Source organism: Akebia trifoliata, chromosome 5 (assembly GCF_017979445.1).
Source record: "Akebia trifoliata isolate Shusen 1 chromosome 5, ASM1797944v1, whole genome shotgun sequence".
Classification (NCBI taxonomy): Eukaryota; Viridiplantae; Streptophyta; class Magnoliopsida; order Ranunculales; family Lardizabalaceae; genus Akebia; species Akebia trifoliata.
This window is the reverse complement of record NC_141379.1, coordinates 34,797,888-34,815,549: the sequence shown is the minus strand read 5'-3', so window position 1 is coordinate 34,815,549 and position 17,662 is coordinate 34,797,888. Positions and strand designations below refer to the sequence as shown.

Sequence of the window (17,662 nt, the reverse complement as noted above, 5' to 3'; positions counted from 1 at the left end):
TGGTATGCTTTAGCAATCCAAACAGGGCCTAACATTAACGTTTAGAGTCAATATACCGGACGTCCCCTCTGACAAACGCCTTCATCACAAAACCGTATATCATTTACCTTGGATACACAAGAAAAAGATTATGGTTCTGTGTATCTCGAGGAAAATGAATACGGTTGGAGCGTCAGAAAAATCATTATTCTTACGTTTATTGGTAGAGTAACAGACTGTCGTTACTATCTAGAAGCCGTGTCTACACACGTAGGGTATGCGTCATCGTTCGCCCGTCCGTCAAAGAAGAACAAAAAATTCAAAGAACTTGAAGACCAACGAACCTAAGTACCTAACCTCTCATGTTAAAGGGCCATTGAAACCTCTCTCTCTCTCTCTCATGCAACGTTGGTAAAGATCTCGAAGTGAAGATTTGATCCATTGGAGGTATTATCTCAAAGATCAAATTAATGTCTAAATTATAAAATAAAATAAAAAATGGAATATTTTTGTCCATAATTGTCTGGGAATTTTATTTATTTTTTTAAATGATTTCCTGGAAGGTTTTGAATTTATTGTTTTCTAGGGTTTAGTTTTAATTAGTTTAAATCTTAGAGTTTAAGCGTAATTTAAATTCAATTCCACTTGTTTTATTATGCTTTTTTTTTTTTTTTAAACTTGTTCGTTTCTAAATTCTAATTGAATAGTTAGGGTTTCTGAATTATGTGTTCTTGTTCGATTTGAGCGGAGAGATTTCAAGCTTTAATAACACGAATTTCTCTGCCTATCTGTGATAAATATGTGTATGATTTTTAGTGAGAGAGCCTTAATTTTATCTTTTCTTGAATTATCTTGGTTTTAATTTTTTGGATTTAAAATTGGAATATTATAAGTATGGTGAAATCTTTCATGAAATTTTGAGTTTTAAATTTTGAATCTTTGAATCATGTTTGTTGGATGTTCTAGAACTGTGATGGGTTTTTTTTTTTTTTTTTTTTAAGTTGAACTGTAGTGTTGCTGTTTGATGTTTCTGTTTGGTGGTGGTTGTTGCTAATTGAAAGATTGTTAGAAGGGTTTTTGATATTTTTTATTTATTCATGGAACTTCGGGTTTGTGGACGGCATCTTCAAAGTTTTCCACAAAATTATACTGATTTTCCGATGAAGATTATGCCAAATTTCAAATTTGAAAGAGAACTTAGCAATTGTACCTGTATGTTCTTTCAATGGAGTTGTTTTGTTTGAAGAAATGGTTATGGAGATAATTTTGTGACTGAAGGAAAAAAGTTTTGATTTCTCAAGCTTTTTTCTATACTATTTGAAGAGAACGGTGCCCTTAATCATTAATTACTCATGGTAGGTCATATGAGGAGTTTGCATTAAACAGAAAATTCTCAACATTTTCCGAGTGGAAATCGAGGTACACTATTTTCCTTATTTTTCATTTTTGATTGATTCTTGAAGCTTTATGGTCTAAATTTTGAGTTTGACGTTGGTGCTTGATGTGTTCTTAGTCTCCAGGCTTCATTTACTTCCCCTGAACTCTATAGAAATAATTGCTAAAGTTTTCACCTCATGGCAAGGATCAAACCTCAAACATTGCTACTCCAAAGCAAAAAGAAGAAGGGTCCAACACGTATCACCACCACTACCATTATTTTGGGCACCTTAGTGGTTGTCTTGATTATGTTGTCCTTAGTTGCTACATACAGGCGTTGGTCTCACAGGTTGGTGAAACATTCTTTGTTATATTGATGCAAGAGAATTAAATGAATTAATATCTATTAATTTTTCCAGGATAAAGAAATCGATTCTAAAATATTTTCTAAACATCTTTAATTCGTTAATATCTTTGCATTGTGTTAGGTCAAGAAATCAAGTAGAGGATGGATTACCCAATCTTGAGGTACATTTTTTTGGATTACCATCATTATTTTCACAGCTTTGATGTCTCCTTATTGAGTTTTTTTTGCAGTGCCTTCTAATGATCTCATTGATTCTTAAGTAGTTCAAATTGTACCTTTGTTGTTATTACTTAAAAAAATAAAATAAAATAAAGTGATATTATTCAATGTTAATGCAATTTTTGCTAACTTTTATTCCTTGTCATTCAACAGGACGCTGATTCTTTCATGGATTCGAAGAAGTTTGATCTTCCAAGTTATGCTGTAAGTTTTTCCACACATTGGTTTATAATAGCAAGTTTTTAAGTCGTTGAACCTTGAAAGTATATCCGGTGCACCTAGATGAAACCAATAGTTCATTGATGTAGTAATATAATTATTTTTACGTAGTTTTTGATGCAATACTAGATATCTATTCTATTGGCTTGAATGATGGTCTAATTATGACCATTCCTTGTTCCAATTCCATATAATGTATAGTTGTGCTTTCTTAGATAAACTATCCCTACTAGTTGGGATTGGGACCCTATATTTGCACTGCAGCTATGACACCGGAGCATACACATTAGGATAAAAGATATGTAGCACCACAGACACATCACATCTGTAGTAGCTAAGGTACATCATAAGCTCATCATGTTATGATTGGTATTTTGAAATCATTGACAACTTTCCCTTATATACACTTGTATATACAGAGTATCTTTAGCGGGGGAAAAATTATCTTGAATTCCATAAAGACATCACCATTGAGACTTGTCTAAACCCCTTTTTCTGCCCCGGTGCTAGGACTCATGGAATTCACTGTGCAGTTGTATTGTTGAACATGACCTTCTCGTATCCTAACTCCTGGGAGTAAGAAATGGATGTAAATTTAACTTGTCTTCAGTTTCACTTTTCAAGTTCGGTTTTTCATATCACGTGGAAAGTTTTGGATCACAATATTCAATGCTCTAATTTCTCACCATGTGAAAATATTTATTTCATTACATATCTTGTTCACTGCATGTAGGGGTACCTTAGGATGCCTATCTAGCAAATGCGAATGTTTTAGTGATGTGTCAGCTTTATGCTATGTCCAGTCCTCTGCTGTTTATTCATCTTTCATCTCTTTGTGATTCTCTGTCTTTCAATGCCAATAAAATTTTAGATTGCCTGAATTTTGTGTTAGGTTCTAAACACCTCCAAAGGTTCAATAACAGTGGAGCTTTACAAGGAAGCTTCTCCTGAGATTGTGGACTATTTCCTTGACTTGTGGTAAGTGTTTCAACTTTATCAGTTATCTCTAATTCTCTGTTCATAGCTTGTAGATTGAGTATCATTCTTTCAGCAGATGTTTCTTGATGGTGCTCCAAATTTTATTATTATTTAGTGCTGTGAATTCCACTGTGTTTCTTGCACACTGGCAGAACTTACAATTTCATGGTTTTTGTCTCTATTGGGCATATGGTCTTGATTATGATGTAATAATCATCTGTGTCCTGGTCGTATATATTGCTAGGCACAAATTTTTAATGAACCTGACATACTTACTGGTTTTGCAGTCAAAAGGGGCATTTTAATGCGAAACCTTTTCACCGTGTGATAAAAAACTATGTGATTCAAGCAGGGGAATTCCAAAGACTTGGAGCTGCAGAAGATTGGACATTGAAAGGAAAGCATCGCAAAGATGCTATAAGGTTTTGTTGCTTGCATCCATCTAACTCATGTTTTCTTGTTTCTATAATGGTTAGCATTTGGTTATTCTTCTTTATTTTGATGTTTGCTCTCAATTCACATCCAGTCCGAAGCATGAGGCATTTATGCTTGGAACTACAAAGGTTAAACAAGATAGTAAAGCATTTGAGCTATTTATTACGACTGCACCCATCCCAGATCTAAATGATAAGCTTATTGTGTTTGGGCGTGTCATCAAGGGAGTGGACGTTGTTCAGGTACCTGATTACTGCTTACTTGTTATCTGGATCTGGATTGATTCTGTTAATGAATCTTGCTGTTTTTCTGTTAATCCTTAAATGGTGAAAATCATGCAATTCTTTTTTTTGTTTTTGCGTGTGTGTGTGACTCCATTTTTTTTTAATGAAAAAGTCTCATTTAACACACATTTTGTAGCTAACGATTAAAACAATTATTATTATTATATATATATATATATTTTTTACTTTTTCATAGAAAACACGTTTTTACGTTTTAAACATGTTTTTTACATTTGAAATGCGTTTTTTTTTTAATATAAAAAAATAAGAACCCATTTTTTTGGAGGCCTATGGTTAATTTCTATGACCTTATGGATGTTTGTGATTTAGTTCGTAAATGTTGTTTAATGTGGGATTTTATTCTACTATTATTATTATTTTTTTTTTGCTTAATCTTCTTTGCTCAAGAGATTGATTTTCTAGAATCACTTTTATTCTTAACATGGAACATCTCTGGTTTATAATTTGTCATTCAGGAAATTGAAGAAGTGGATACAGACGAACACTACCGACCAAAATCCCCCATCGGAATCATCAATGTCATTTTGAAACGGGAGCTCTGAAGTCTTTTCCTCACATCTTCTTGTGTAAAATAAACTTATCTACCTTATGAGGTGCCTCCGTGCCTGCACACAGAAATTTTCCCTCCAAGCTTGTCACTGCACCTACTGTGTTTTCCTTTGTGAGACTTTTGAGACGTACAGAAGGGTTGTTTTGTGAGAGAGGGTTTGCGTTTTGAATGAACGAGATACAAAAGTAGGGTTATTTCATGTGAGCATATGTTGAGATAAATTCTCCATTACTTTCTTTTGTAACTTATATTTAGTAACCCTTGGATTCATGGTTGCTGTTGACAAACTAACAAATATGTTGAAAAAGTGCGCTCCTTCCCTCCCAAATAATGAACAAGGTGAATTCAAACTCTCACCAGGTTTATGCTTCTACCCAAATAATGAACAAGGTGAATTCAAATCTATAAAACAAAATGCCATGAACGATCCTTGGATTCGAGGAATTCATGTCTTATGTTCTATAGAAAAGGTTGTCGTATCGAAAAATTTATTATGAAGATTTGATTATTTTAATGTCAAAGATGTTACAACTTGTTAAATCTTTCTCCTAATTGCGCTTTCATTTGTCATTTGAAATTAATTTATTTAGAGGCGAGACAAAGATAATCCTTAATCTTGAAAGATTTTGGTAAAATTTTACATTTCAAGTCTCTCAAGTTTCCTTTCATTTTGTAATCAACAGTGAACCCCAAACATGTATCATTAGTATGTTTCATTTTTATCTCTTTTTTTTTGTTTCTTTTTCGGTTGGCTTTGATGCTTCAAGGATCAAGGTTTAATTGAGATAAAATGGGTATCCCATGAATATGTCACCTACGCTTAGCATATCTCATGTATAACTAATTATCCTGCTTGCAACCATGGTTGCAAAACTTGTCCGAGACTCAGACATATCGTCCTAGTTGTCTCAGTATCAGGCATGAATGAGATGGGCGCACAAGTCAATTTTTAGAACAAGATTTAATATCTCGCGTTCAGTTTTGAAAAATTTGGACGAGACGTCTCAAACATATCGGAAAACTCGTCCGAGACATTTCGGTATCTGGCATGGATGAGACAACATGCGAAACCAAGTTTTAAAACCATGCTTGCAACTGCAATATGTGACAATTCCACGATGGCGGAGAAACCACACATTGTTAGGAGAGTTGATGAGACCATCCATCAAGAAAGCGTAAAACGTAATGTAATTAGCATGACCATCACAGCTTTGCTCGAAAGCGATAAAAGTTTCGTAAGAGAGAATCTGTTTGATCTTGAATTAGTACTGGACGGATTTCTAAGACTCCATTTCTAAATTTTATGTCCAAGAAACTACCTATTGTACATCTGTACTACCCTTTTTTAACTTGATACCCCCTTGTCGAAACTCCCTCACACAACGTAGAAATTTCCATTTTAATTTTGTGTTTGTGTTTGTTTCCATCCCTCGAAATGTTTTGTCTAATAAATCAAGTATTTCTCAAGAACTTCCTCGTCTCTTGGCATCAAAGGATTAAGGAAATGGAGGGCGAGCTTGTTAAGCGAGTGACTTCCTTGGTTTACCATTGTAATGTCGAATAAACACTCAATAACACACATAGGAAGTTGGTTTTCAAGTAGTACCATGCCACGAACCAAACTTGCCATGCCACAAATGTTATTGAATATGGCATCATCTCTATCTATTTGCAACTCTTCACCACTCTTTCGAAAGATCTCAATGATGAACAAACCATCAATTAACATCATTTCTACCAAATTTTCACTATCAAGGTCAATGGGCTTAGAGTAGAACTTGACGAACTTTGTCTTCTAACCTCACGAGAGATTCGATTCATTCCTCTAATTTTGCCTCGAGTGGTGTTGTTCAAGAGAGGAGAGCACTTGCATGACACAACTTATGCTCTTCTATGGCTTGTAATCTTTCTTTTCTGCGATGAAAAGGACCAATTGAGACGATCTCGAGTGTGTATGCGTGTTCATTTATCTTGAAAAGCTTCTCATGCATTTTATTTAAACCCCAACAGATTAGAAGGAGATAACAAATTGGTATTTAAGATTGAGAGTGTTTCCACAAAAAATTCATTCTAATTTCTCTTAAATTAAGGAGATTTGGCTGAAAAACAAGAAGATTCAGCAAAGATAAGGAGAGAAAATGAGAGAGAAATGAAACAAGGAATGTTTGGTAACAAAGACAAATAGATTCTAGTTTTCTCGGTTCTTATGGTGCTCTGGGTCCCACTAGGAGAATTACGAGGAAGGAAATGGTAGAACTGTAACATTATTTGATACAGCAGCGGAGCAGTAAATATTTTCTCTATTCCTCACTTGAAATGACGACAATGACCTATTGAAATTATGAAAACTTAAAGCAAGTTTCTCTAACTTTTACCATGTAATTATAGAATAATCTAAAGGGCATAAGAGTCTTGAAAAGCAAACAATATCATCTTCTCAAATCAGTTTTATTAGTTACTGTTATCGGATTGGATAGAAGTGAAGAAGAAATCGTCATGAAGCCTCTCGCTTTATTTCGCCCCTTTACCTTCTCTTCTCCTTCGAAGTACCATCTCCAATACAAATCGCATCCCAGCAACCCTAGATTTCGCTTCAAATGTTCGCCACTTCGATCTCCATCGGTTCGATTCTTCTCTCTTTTATTCTTTCCATCGATTTCTCGTCAACATTTCTAAAATTTCCCAATTTTTTTGCTTCTTATTTTACCAGATTAACTCAACAAGTACAGATTCTAAATCTGATTACAAACCTGGAGTCTTTGATCACTTGTTTCTCACTCTGTTTCGGAACAAAATGGTTGAGGTGAATTTGATTCCCAGTTTATAGTTCATAACTATTTAAATTTCGTAACATTTGAACTATATTAGAATCAAACAGAATAATTTAACTTCAATTTCTCTCTTTCGTTCATTGAATTGTGGTATTTCTTTTATTCGATGTAATTTGCAGTTTTCAGGTCGAATTATGAGTTAGTTTTTCTTCGCATTTTATTACAGTCTGTTATTCTTGATTTCAAGGGTTATAATAGGAGGTTGGATGGGATTCCGAGAAGCTCGGGTATGATGGACTCATTGAAGTTGCACACCGTCTCATGATGAAGGGTCGGAACAATTCCGAAACCGAGGAAGCCGCGGTATCTATATTTTGTTATTATTATGAGAAATATATTCCTTTCTTTGTGAATATAAACTTGCAAGTACATGGTCGTCAAATCTGTACGGAATTGAATATCAAGTATGGAACTAGATGTCAGTAGAGGGCTTATTTTTATTATGGGAATTCTTATTAGGGTGAATTACCATTTTGTGAGCTGAAAATGAGTTTATTTACCATTCCGGATTACTGTTCATTTTAAATTCCAAAACGTGAATGATCACATTTAAAAAAAAAAAAAATTCAGAATGGTAACGAACTCGGTGGTTTTAAAGTGACTATTTTGCAAGTTTAAAGTGACTGATTTAAAAACCTCCGAATTCGTTATCGGCCAAGTTTTGGTAATTAAAATGAATGGTGAGCCAGAATTGTAAATTGGTCAAAAGTTGATAAGTTTTTTGTAAATATCGCTTCTTAATATATACTCCTTCAAACATATGGCAGGTTCGGATATTAAGATCATTGTTTCCCCCTTTCTTACTAGAACTCTTTAAATTGCTCGTAGCACCTATAGGAGGGGGGAAAGTGGCTGCCATAATGGTGGGTAAGTTCATCTTTCTTGCCATGCTTTTGAAATGTAACTTGTGATCTTCGTAGCCAAACAAAGCATATTATTTGGGTTTTATGGTTCATTAGATTATATGCTCAATAGTGAATGAGTTAGATGGTAGTGATACTGCTTGTCTAATACCCCAATTGACATTTTTTTATCTGCTGAGTATGCTGTTTTCAAGTGATCTCCTAATGTTCTTGTGTGTTTTGAAGCAAGGGTGACTGCTTTCTCTTGTCAATGGCTTATGGGCCCATGCAATGTTAACTCCGTTGAGCTTCCTAACGGAACCTCTTTGACAAGCGGGGTAATGATTTCGAGTTCCCAACATTTCATGTTGTTCATTCTTCATTGTATGTGTGTGCTTCTTGCAGGCAATCTTGATTACTCTTTTTTGTTGTTTGGTGCATGAATTCATGTAGGTGTTGGTAGAAAGGTGCAAGTATTTGGAAGAAAGTAAATGTCTCGGAATTTGTGTAAACACGTGTAAGCTTCCAACACAGGTCAGTCTTGATCTAATTATATTTATGTTTCCTATATTCATATCTTTTTTCCTTTGTTGAAAGTTTAAGCTTGATAATTTCCTGCATTCACGGAGACCTCGAATTATGAATAGTTTGTGTTACCAAGTCAGTATGTCTACTTGAAACAAAGGCTTGGAGACTAGATTTGGGTACTTGAGAGACATCAACACGTCTCGACAATAATTGACATGCTGTTGGGAAAAGGACTAGCATGCAAGTTTCTTTAGCCTAACATGGATAAGCAACGCATGACAATCTAATCAAAATTTCCACACTTATTTTCTTAATATATGAGTGATTGTGATTCCTTCTGATTATTTTCTTCTGGGTTTCCTTCCAGACTTTCTTCAAGGATTACATGGGGGTCCCTTTGACGATGGAACCTAACTTTAGTGATTATAGCTGTCAGGTAATACGACTAACGATATTTTTAATCTCTGTTGGCAGAACTAGTTTTTATTTATTTATAGACAGTGATCCATTATGAGCAATTTTATCTATTATGTGACTGTATATATTTTGCATCCAATTATCTTTTATTATCTCCCTTTCGATGTAAGCCACGCTCTTTGTTAAAAAGAATGAATTTTGTTGTTTATTTTATGTTCTGAAACATAATTTGTCAACTAAATGGTCTAATAGGACCACGTCTAATGCGTTGAAATTCTTGATTTGCCAATCTTGGAAGTTTGGGTAGATTGGAAACTAATTCAAGCCTTTGTCTTGTGAAACCAAACTACTGGGAAACCCATGGATAACTGTTGAAATTCTCAATGTCTGCTACATAAAAACTCTTCACAAAGGGAAATGATTTCCAGCTTGCTGTTGAGTTGGACCAATGACTGTATTAGAATTGCCGTCATTGCAGTGTGGGATTGTGTTACTTGGTTCATCAATTCGCTTGGATTTAGTTTGGGTCTGCAGTTAGCCACTCTAGAATGAACTCCACTTATCACTGAATTCTCTTTGGATTTCTTTATCAGTGAACTCCAGACTATTTGTGAAGAAATTTTTCTTTGCAATCATTTTAACTCGTGGAAATTTAATCTGGCAGTTCAAGTTTGGGGTCCTTCCTCATAAGCTTGCTGAGGACAAGATCTTGAGTGAGCCTTGCTTAGAGATATGCCCGAAAGCTACTCGACGCAGAGAAGTTAGCAGAAATGCTGATGAAATACAATGCCCAAAGGTATAAAGTTCTTCTCTCTGTCTTGAAAATATGTAGAGTCTCACTTGATTCACGCGGAACTGTTGTATAATAAGTTGTAACTCTCATTTATCTATCATCATTTATAGCGATGTTGCATCTATTTGAATTTGAGGGCATGCTGGATATGAAAGTTTTCTTGGTTTGTTCTTTCTAATTCCACACAATTATGATGTTGTTGCTGATCACGTACAAACCCAAGTTCTTACAACCCTACAATATTGAAATTCTCAGCCCGTAAGAGTATGGTAGTTTCTTTTAGAGGTCCCATTAGATTTCTCTCTAAATTGGCTCCTAAATTGCTGTCAGAGTTATTGGGAGTCCATGAAATACCTGAGAAACAGTGGTATACATCACTGATATATGATTGCTATGAAGAAGCAACAAGATTCTAATTACTAATTTTACCGTTGATCATGGATGTTTTTTTTGTGTATAAAGATATCCTTCCGAGAGTTCTTACTGAGTTTGATCCTTTTCAGTGATCTACACATTGAGACGATGATGTTAATTACTGCATTACCTACTCAATTATTAGCATCTTCATCTGCTTGAAGATATATTATTCTAAGAAAAGAATCAGGGAATCACAGTACATATGGGACCACCTAAGTTATATTTATATAAATATGTATAACGAAAAATACTAGAAACGATCACAACCGGTTGACTTAGCCTATTTGTAGCTATTCTGACCAAGTTAAAGGGGAACTCGACTGATGTTGGAAAATTTTCTCTGCTTTCCGAGCTGACGACATGCACTCTTTGACTTCAGTCTTCTCTGTTCTACTAATAGAAAATGGCCTAAATGCCTTTCTCTTCAATCTCTAGACACAAAATTTTTCCCAAATCAATCTTCTTCAATCACTCCGATAAAATCTTGAAAAATGCTAAAGTGACTTCCTAGGACATTGTCTTCAACACTCCGCAGATGTGGAGGTGTGCATAGGACCATAGATGCTTTTCTCGCAACGAGTGAAGTATCTATGGTTGCTCGAGGAAAGCATCTTTGGTTCCATGCACTCCAACTTGTCAACACAATGTCCTAAGAAGTCACTCAAGAACAAGAATCTGGATATAAGAATCAAAGGTTTTCTACAAGAAATTAAGGTGAGGTTGAAAACAATGGATTGAAGATGAGGTTGAAGATGATGTAATTTTTTTTTACTAGAAGTTGATGATGAAAGCATTTAAGTCATTTATCATCTTTTTATAGTAGGATGTTACACTTGAGTATCTAAAATATGAGTTTTTTTTGCCGACATTAAAGTGCAATAAATACATCTTGAAAATTGGATTTTATAACAAAAATGCCCTTAAAAAGATTATTGTTTATCAAACTACCCTTGAATTTCAATTTCCAAAATATATTTATTGCACTTTAGTGTGTGCCCTCAAGATTTTGAAGCGGTCAACACGCTTCAAATTTCGAAGAAACCCTCCTCGTTACAAGACACAAGACATTTTTATTTATTTATTTCACGCTTTGACATTTCCATCAAAATTTTAAATACCTCCTTTAAAATGCCACGTGGAATTCAATGGAGGGTGTTCCTTCAAAAGTTTAAAGCGGGCTGCCTACTTCAAAGTTTTATATGGGGTCATGTCTAAAATCTAAATGACCCTTCCAGTGATAAGTTACATATTTTATAACAGAAAAAATTATTATGTCGTTTTCAAAATCAGAGTCCAGGTCACCGGGAGCTTTTATTAGTGAGACACGTGGCTTAGAAGAGAGAGACGGAGTTGAGTAAATTACAGAACTCCCACGAGTACAGGATCTGAACTCCTTCCCATGGGTGTCTTCTCTAAGAACTAAGAGGCGCGTTTTAGTTTTGTCGCCAACATTTCTCGTTTGACTTTTGCTTTCTTCTTCATCTTCTTCAGACAAGTTTCCTTAATTTAATAGACATTAAAATTCATTCTTTCTGTGTATCTAATCTGGAGTTGCAAATAAGGAGATCAGAAGGCCAATTTTATCTCCAAACCGGATAAGACTTCTCTTCTTCGGTCAATCTTTGCTCGTTCACAGTCACAGGCTCACAGCTGGTTTGCCATTTTTTCTCTCTCTCTCTCTTCTTATCTTTGATTTTATTGTCATAATTTGTAAGAATTTTAACAATCCTTATTGGTTTGATTCATATTTGGAGGATCACACATTCTTAGTTGGATCACGACTCACGACTCACTCAGTTTCACATATTAATTTGGTTACTTTAGACCTAACCCTTTGGTTTATAGTAAATATTCGAGATTCAAACTCTACTGATTGAGAAATCCCTTGACCGTGGTCTTTTGTAAGGGACCAATAATGACCATATTGTCCTTGTCTTCATCCTCTTGCCTCTTGTCAAACATCCCTAACTTTTCTCCAAAAATCCATCTTCATTAATCTCTACGATAAATTGTCTTTTTGGAAAAAAAAAAATTTGGCGAGTGGCTAAGGACAATGGCATTTTGGTCTTCTTTTGAATCTCTAAGTGAAGACCACAGTCAAGAGTAATGTTACCAGGTTGAAAACGCAGGGGTACCTCCAAGATTTGCACAATAAGGCGAGGGTATATCACATCACGTTTGTCTAAATTGCCCAATTTGTTATTGAACCGTGATCACTGAAAAAAACATGGTTGACTTTCAAAGGCTTGGTCGTCTAAGTTTTGACTTGGGATTCTAGGACTACCAATGGATCGGATGAGACCCAAAATCCTATCCATTAATTCAGGGTATGGATCAAGGTTTTGGGAAGGATCCGATCCAATAATATATTGGATTGTTTCAGCATCAACCCACTTCTGACCCAATAGTATGCATGGCACACTCTTTCCAGCCCATTGACACTTGAATGGTTGGCAACCTTTGGTGTACACCTCACACCCCCCCCCCCCCCCCTCCAACAAAAAAAAAAAAAATTTCGTTATTGGTAATTTCTAACCGTTGATTCGAGCATTTTCTTGAACCCAATTGTGGGTCTGTTTGGTTATGAACAAAAAGTTCGATCCAATGGCTAGAAATCACCAAATCCATGGGTCGGTCGATCCGGATGAGTGTGTCTGTAATGACCTGAAATCCTAAAATGTATCTCGAGGAAAGAATTTTAGATCCGTGCATTGATTTAAAAGTTATCAAATCCTCGAGTTTCGCATTAGATATTTTTTCAATAGGTAAACAACACCTTAGAGACGTAATTTGAGGAAACTGATCATACAATTAGATTCGTGTCGAAAAATCACCCAAAATAGAGTATAAGTTTGTCCAATTTGACATTCGGGAAAAACAATTCCCAAAATGTCAAGTATGTCCCAACTTAAGTGATATAAATATCTAAATTCTATTAGAAAAATCAGATTTTTCTTATTCTCCTCTCCAAACAAATCTCAACCCTTTTCCTTCAATATTTGAAACTCAGATCTACGCCAAACGAGAACGATCCGAGCTTAGGCGCAAGAAGGAAAGTTGTTCCTCTCGCCGAGGGTTACGCGTGGACGCAAAGAAATCTGATTTTCGCCGGAAGAAAATTTTGGAGATTGGCCGGAGGCGATTTTAAAGTTCGTTCAACCGTTGAAATTAGCTTGATGTAGGTTGCCTTCCCTTCTACCTTCTAGTTATGCGATAATTTCATAGAAAATCCATATGATTGTTGATAAATCGATTATTTCATTAAGTTTATACATATTTGAACGATTTGAATCATGTTTACATACTTAGTTATGATTAGTTTTAGTTCATTTGATGTAATATAAGCATTTTATAGTTAATATGATATTTCGATCGAGTTTGGTCGAGTTTCGACGAAAAATCAGCAATTCGAAAAAGTATCCGAATGTTGAGTTTGGTTTTAATTTGTTTTGTGTTGCTTCCATATAGTATGTATACCCATTTCCTACATTTATTTCATTAAAAATAATTAAGTATTACTTTAAGTTCGTTAATAAATAAATAAATAATTCGTTTTCAATTTCGACTTTAAAAAAAATTATTTTTCAACACTTAGTTAAATTTGCATAGATTTTCAGCTTTTATGTCTTATGGTTTTATCTTTGTTTTCGAGTCTCTCGACTCAACCAAAACCATCGAATGGAATTGGTTGATGCTTTATGCATTTCGAATTACTTTAAAAGTAAAATTACTTTAATAGATATGTAGAAAATTAGATGATAGATTGATCGATTTAATTGATGGATGGATAGAGAGAACGTATATTCTCGACTAATTGATGGGACAGTGCATCCAGTTCTACGTAGTGGCCATACCACGTAAAACGTGATAGATAGATAGAGGGATGAGATGGTTGATGGATGGATATGACAGATAACTGTCACTGGAGGGCACTACCAGATTTTGTTTGTATTTTCGATTAAAAGAAATGATATATTATATACAAAATAAATTATTTTGTTTACCAGTAAAGATTTGTAGAAAACCCATAAAGAGTGACGCGTTGCTATGTATCCGGAAGCGACGAGTCAATCTAGGATAACACTAGATGTCATATGCTCTTCGGTAGTATGGGATACCTTAGAACATATTACAGCTTATGAAATCTGGGAATTTCTCCTACTTATTTCCTGGGAAACGTTGTGTGTAAAGGCAGTCTCTGTATAGTGTAGAGCTAGGCGGGGTTCACATGCATTGCCTCTTGATAGGCTTCGACGCGAGGGGTCTCCTGGGCTAGTTAGTGATCACTATTAGTCTGTAGTCGTCAAACGGTCGACCTCACCGTTAGTTGAACTCAGTATTGGGTTCTTGGTCAACGGCCAGTGTGAGCCGGATAAATGGTCATCCAACCGTGGTATGCTAGACCGACTACAAAATCAGATTATAACGATGGGATTCCACATCGGAGGTTAAGTTTGGAATATCGTATTGCCATAGCCGAGGCGGTTATATCGGCGTGTTCCTCTGCTCTCTTATCGATTACACCGCCGTGTTCTTATTATGTATCTTTTTCTTATTTTGTAATGATTGATAGATGTTTTCATTTAAAAGATGCATATGTTACTTTAAATGATAGAAATGATAGGTTGAAATTATTTAACTGTTTATTGAATATCCTTAGACATTTATCATATGTTACATTATGAAAAACTTACATTATTTAACTGTTCAACGGATTACTCGTGCAAGTATGACTCGTTGTTAGAACGGCGTTCATCCTGCTGAGTAACATTCCCCTGTTACTTACCCTATCCTTCTCCTTTCAGATTATTCAACTTTTGAAGAACCGTTATTTGAGGAGTCTTTTGAGGAGGTCCTCGAGGAGGATCAGATTGATGTCTTGCCGCCGCCATGTCTTTGAGGATTAGTAGAGGATTTTAGCGGTTTTTGGTTGTAGATAAGAAACATGGTAGTTTAGAAATTTTTGTAACCTGATGAATTATGAGATTAAAGATCTTGACTTATATCAGTGTTTGTCGATTTCTTCTGCTTACTCTAGACTCTCGTATAGATGTTAGTTAAATGTTTATTCCGCTGCGTATATTTTCTTTTCATAAGTATTATTATTTATGAATGTTCTGTCAGATTGTGTGATTGATTACCTCACACCTCGAGATTGAATCATAGGGATTCGTGTTGGGATTTCGGGGCGTGACAGTGTCACATGGATTATTTAGCTTGAAAATAAAAATAAAAAAATTCTCACATACTTTTTCCTTGCAGGATTTGGATCAACCAATCACATTAGCCCGAATGTATTGAGGACATCCCCAATTTACAGAACTACCCTCGTTTGGCTTCACGTATCACTCGGTGGAGAGATCTGTGAGCAAAAAATTTCTCTTGAACATCAATTTGTATCATTCTTTGTAGGGGTTTTAATTTTGTTTCTAACAGTTTTAATGACCTTACAGAAGAATGGAGGATATTAATAGTGATGTAAGTCAACAACAAAATGGAGGAGACCATGTTTCAATTGAAATTGCAGATATCAACAAGATCTTAGCTGCTTCTATAAAGGGAAAGCTTAATGATGTGTCTCCTTCACTTTTTGGGAGATGCTGTTGTGTTTATAGAGTTCATGAGAAATTTCGCAAAATAAATGAATATGCATACACACCTGAGATGGTCTCAATTGGTCCTTTTCATCGTGGTAAAGTAAGCTTACAAGCCATGGAAGAACATAAGTTGCGTTATCTCCGTGCTTTCCTCTCTCGAACAACGACTCCAGAGGAAAAATTGGAGGAGTGTGTTGAATCTATCAGAAGGTTAGAAGAAGAGGCTCGCAAGTCCTACTCTGAACCCATTGACCTCGATAGTGATAATTTTGTAGAAATGATGGTAGTTGATGGTGTGTTCGTTAGCGAGCTCCTTCGAAAGAGTGCCGGAGAGGTGAAGATAGAAAGAGATGACCCCGTACTCAATAACATATGGGGCATGGCAAGTTTGGTTCGCGACATGATACTACTTGAAAACCAACTTCCTATGTGCGTTCTTGCACGTTTATTCAACATTACAATGATAAATCAAGAAGGTCGCTCACTTACAGAGCTCGCCCTCCGATTCTTTAATTATTTGATGCCAAGAGACGATGAAGTTCTTAAGAAGTACTCGGGCTGTGAAGGCAAACATTTACTTGATCTATTAGGCAAAACACTCCATGTTTTGCCTCGAGAGACTGAAACAAACACCAAACTAAAATGGAAATTTCTTCCTTGTGTGACAGAGCTCCGACAAGCAGGGGTCAAGTTCAAGAAGGGTAGTACAACGGGTAGTTTCTTGGACATAAAATTTAGTGACGGTGTCTTAGAAATACCTCCATTTCTCATTCAAGACCAAACTGATTCCCTCTTACGAAACTTGATAGCTTCCGAGCAGAGCTGTGATGGTCGTGCCACTTACATGACGTCTTACGCTTTCTTGATGGATAGTCTTATCAACTCTCCAAATGATGTGGGGTTCCTCCGTCATCATGGAATTATCACAAATTATTTAGGTGACGATGAAGATGTGTCACAGCTCTTCAATAAGCTTTGTAGTGAAGTAACCCTTGCCAATTTCTATTACTCCGAGCTTTGTGACCAAGTGAATGAATATTACAAGGCTCGTTGGCATGTGTGGCGAGCAACTTTGAAGCGGGATTATTTCAACAGTCCGTGGGCTGTTCTTTCGTTTGTCGCTGCAATTCTACTGCTTGTTCTTACTTTCACATCGACCTTATTTTCCATTCTTTCTTTCTTTATTCACAAGTCATAAGTCCATATGCTATTGTTTGTAAAATAGAATCATAACTGGAACAAACTCTCTCTGGTTTGTGCTTCTTGTTGTATCTTATTATGGTTTTCTTGGTCAAGCATTTCAAGATATTATGTTGAAAATTCTTATCACGGTTACAAATAGGATTCAGTTTCATTCTCTCTTTCAATTTATAAAGGCGTCTTGTGTAATAGTTTAAATATACGAATTGTTCTCACAATAATATTGGCTCATGATTGGGATATAAAGCAACATGATGAAAAAAATGCCTTTCTCCATAGATGTCTCAATGAACCAGGTTTTATGGAGCAACCTCCAGGATTCATTGATCAAATAAGCCCCATATTATTTGCCTTCTTAAAAGTGCGTTATATGGTCTTCGTCAAGCCCCACAGGCCTTGTTCGACTAATTCAACAATTTTCTATTATGTGTTGGATTTTATTGCTGCATATTCCCACTCTTCATTTATCACAGCCCATATGGCACAATTCTTTTACTGCTATATATTTAATGATATAATCCTTATGGGTGATATTCTAGCTTTCTACTTGAAGATCTTGGTTATATCCATTATTTTCTTATTGTAAAGGTGCAACACTTTTTTGAATT

At 35.5% G+C, this 17,662-nt stretch overlaps 2 protein-coding genes across 7 annotated transcripts; both read left to right on the top strand.

Moving 5' to 3' along the window:
• The first annotated feature begins 154 nt into the window (after nucleotides 1-154).
• Nucleotides 155-4,699, top strand: LOC147402537 (peptidyl-prolyl cis-trans isomerase CYP21-4-like). The gene is made up of 9 exons (XM_086444232.1): nucleotides 155-426; nucleotides 1,339-1,398; nucleotides 1,493-1,705; nucleotides 1,845-1,884; nucleotides 2,096-2,146; nucleotides 3,054-3,139; nucleotides 3,427-3,561; nucleotides 3,666-3,816; nucleotides 4,335-4,699. Exons 3-9 carry the CDS (start codon nucleotides 1,554-1,556, stop codon nucleotides 4,419-4,421), a joined length of 702 nt encoding a protein of 233 aa, XP_086300358.1. The 5' UTR covers nucleotides 155-426; nucleotides 1,339-1,398; nucleotides 1,493-1,553; the 3' UTR covers nucleotides 4,422-4,699.
• Nucleotides 4,700-6,879: 2,180 nt separating this feature from the next.
• LOC147402536 (beta-carotene isomerase D27) lies at nucleotides 6,880-17,215 on the top strand. 6 transcript variants are annotated; one of them, XM_086444231.1, is made up of 10 exons: nucleotides 6,880-7,051; nucleotides 7,140-7,232; nucleotides 7,459-7,563; nucleotides 8,028-8,127; nucleotides 8,349-8,440; nucleotides 8,556-8,636; nucleotides 8,998-9,066; nucleotides 9,712-9,843; nucleotides 15,520-15,621; nucleotides 15,711-15,852. In XM_086444231.1, the coding sequence occupies exons 1-9, from the start codon at nucleotides 6,926-6,928 to the stop codon at nucleotides 15,556-15,558; spliced, it is 837 nt and encodes a 278-aa protein (XP_086300357.1). In that variant the 5' UTR covers nucleotides 6,880-6,925; the 3' UTR covers nucleotides 15,559-15,621; nucleotides 15,711-15,852. The 6 variants fall into 6 exon arrangements, with proteins under 6 accessions (XP_086300357.1, XP_086300355.1, XP_086300356.1 ...); XM_086444229.1 differs by lacking the exon at nucleotides 15,711-15,852 and adding an exon at nucleotides 11,548-11,910 and having other exon boundaries at nucleotides 15,520-15,626; XM_086444230.1 differs by lacking the exons at nucleotides 15,520-15,621; nucleotides 15,711-15,852 and adding exons at nucleotides 11,548-11,910; nucleotides 13,268-13,424.
• The last annotated feature ends 447 nt before the right edge of the window (nucleotides 17,216-17,662 follow it).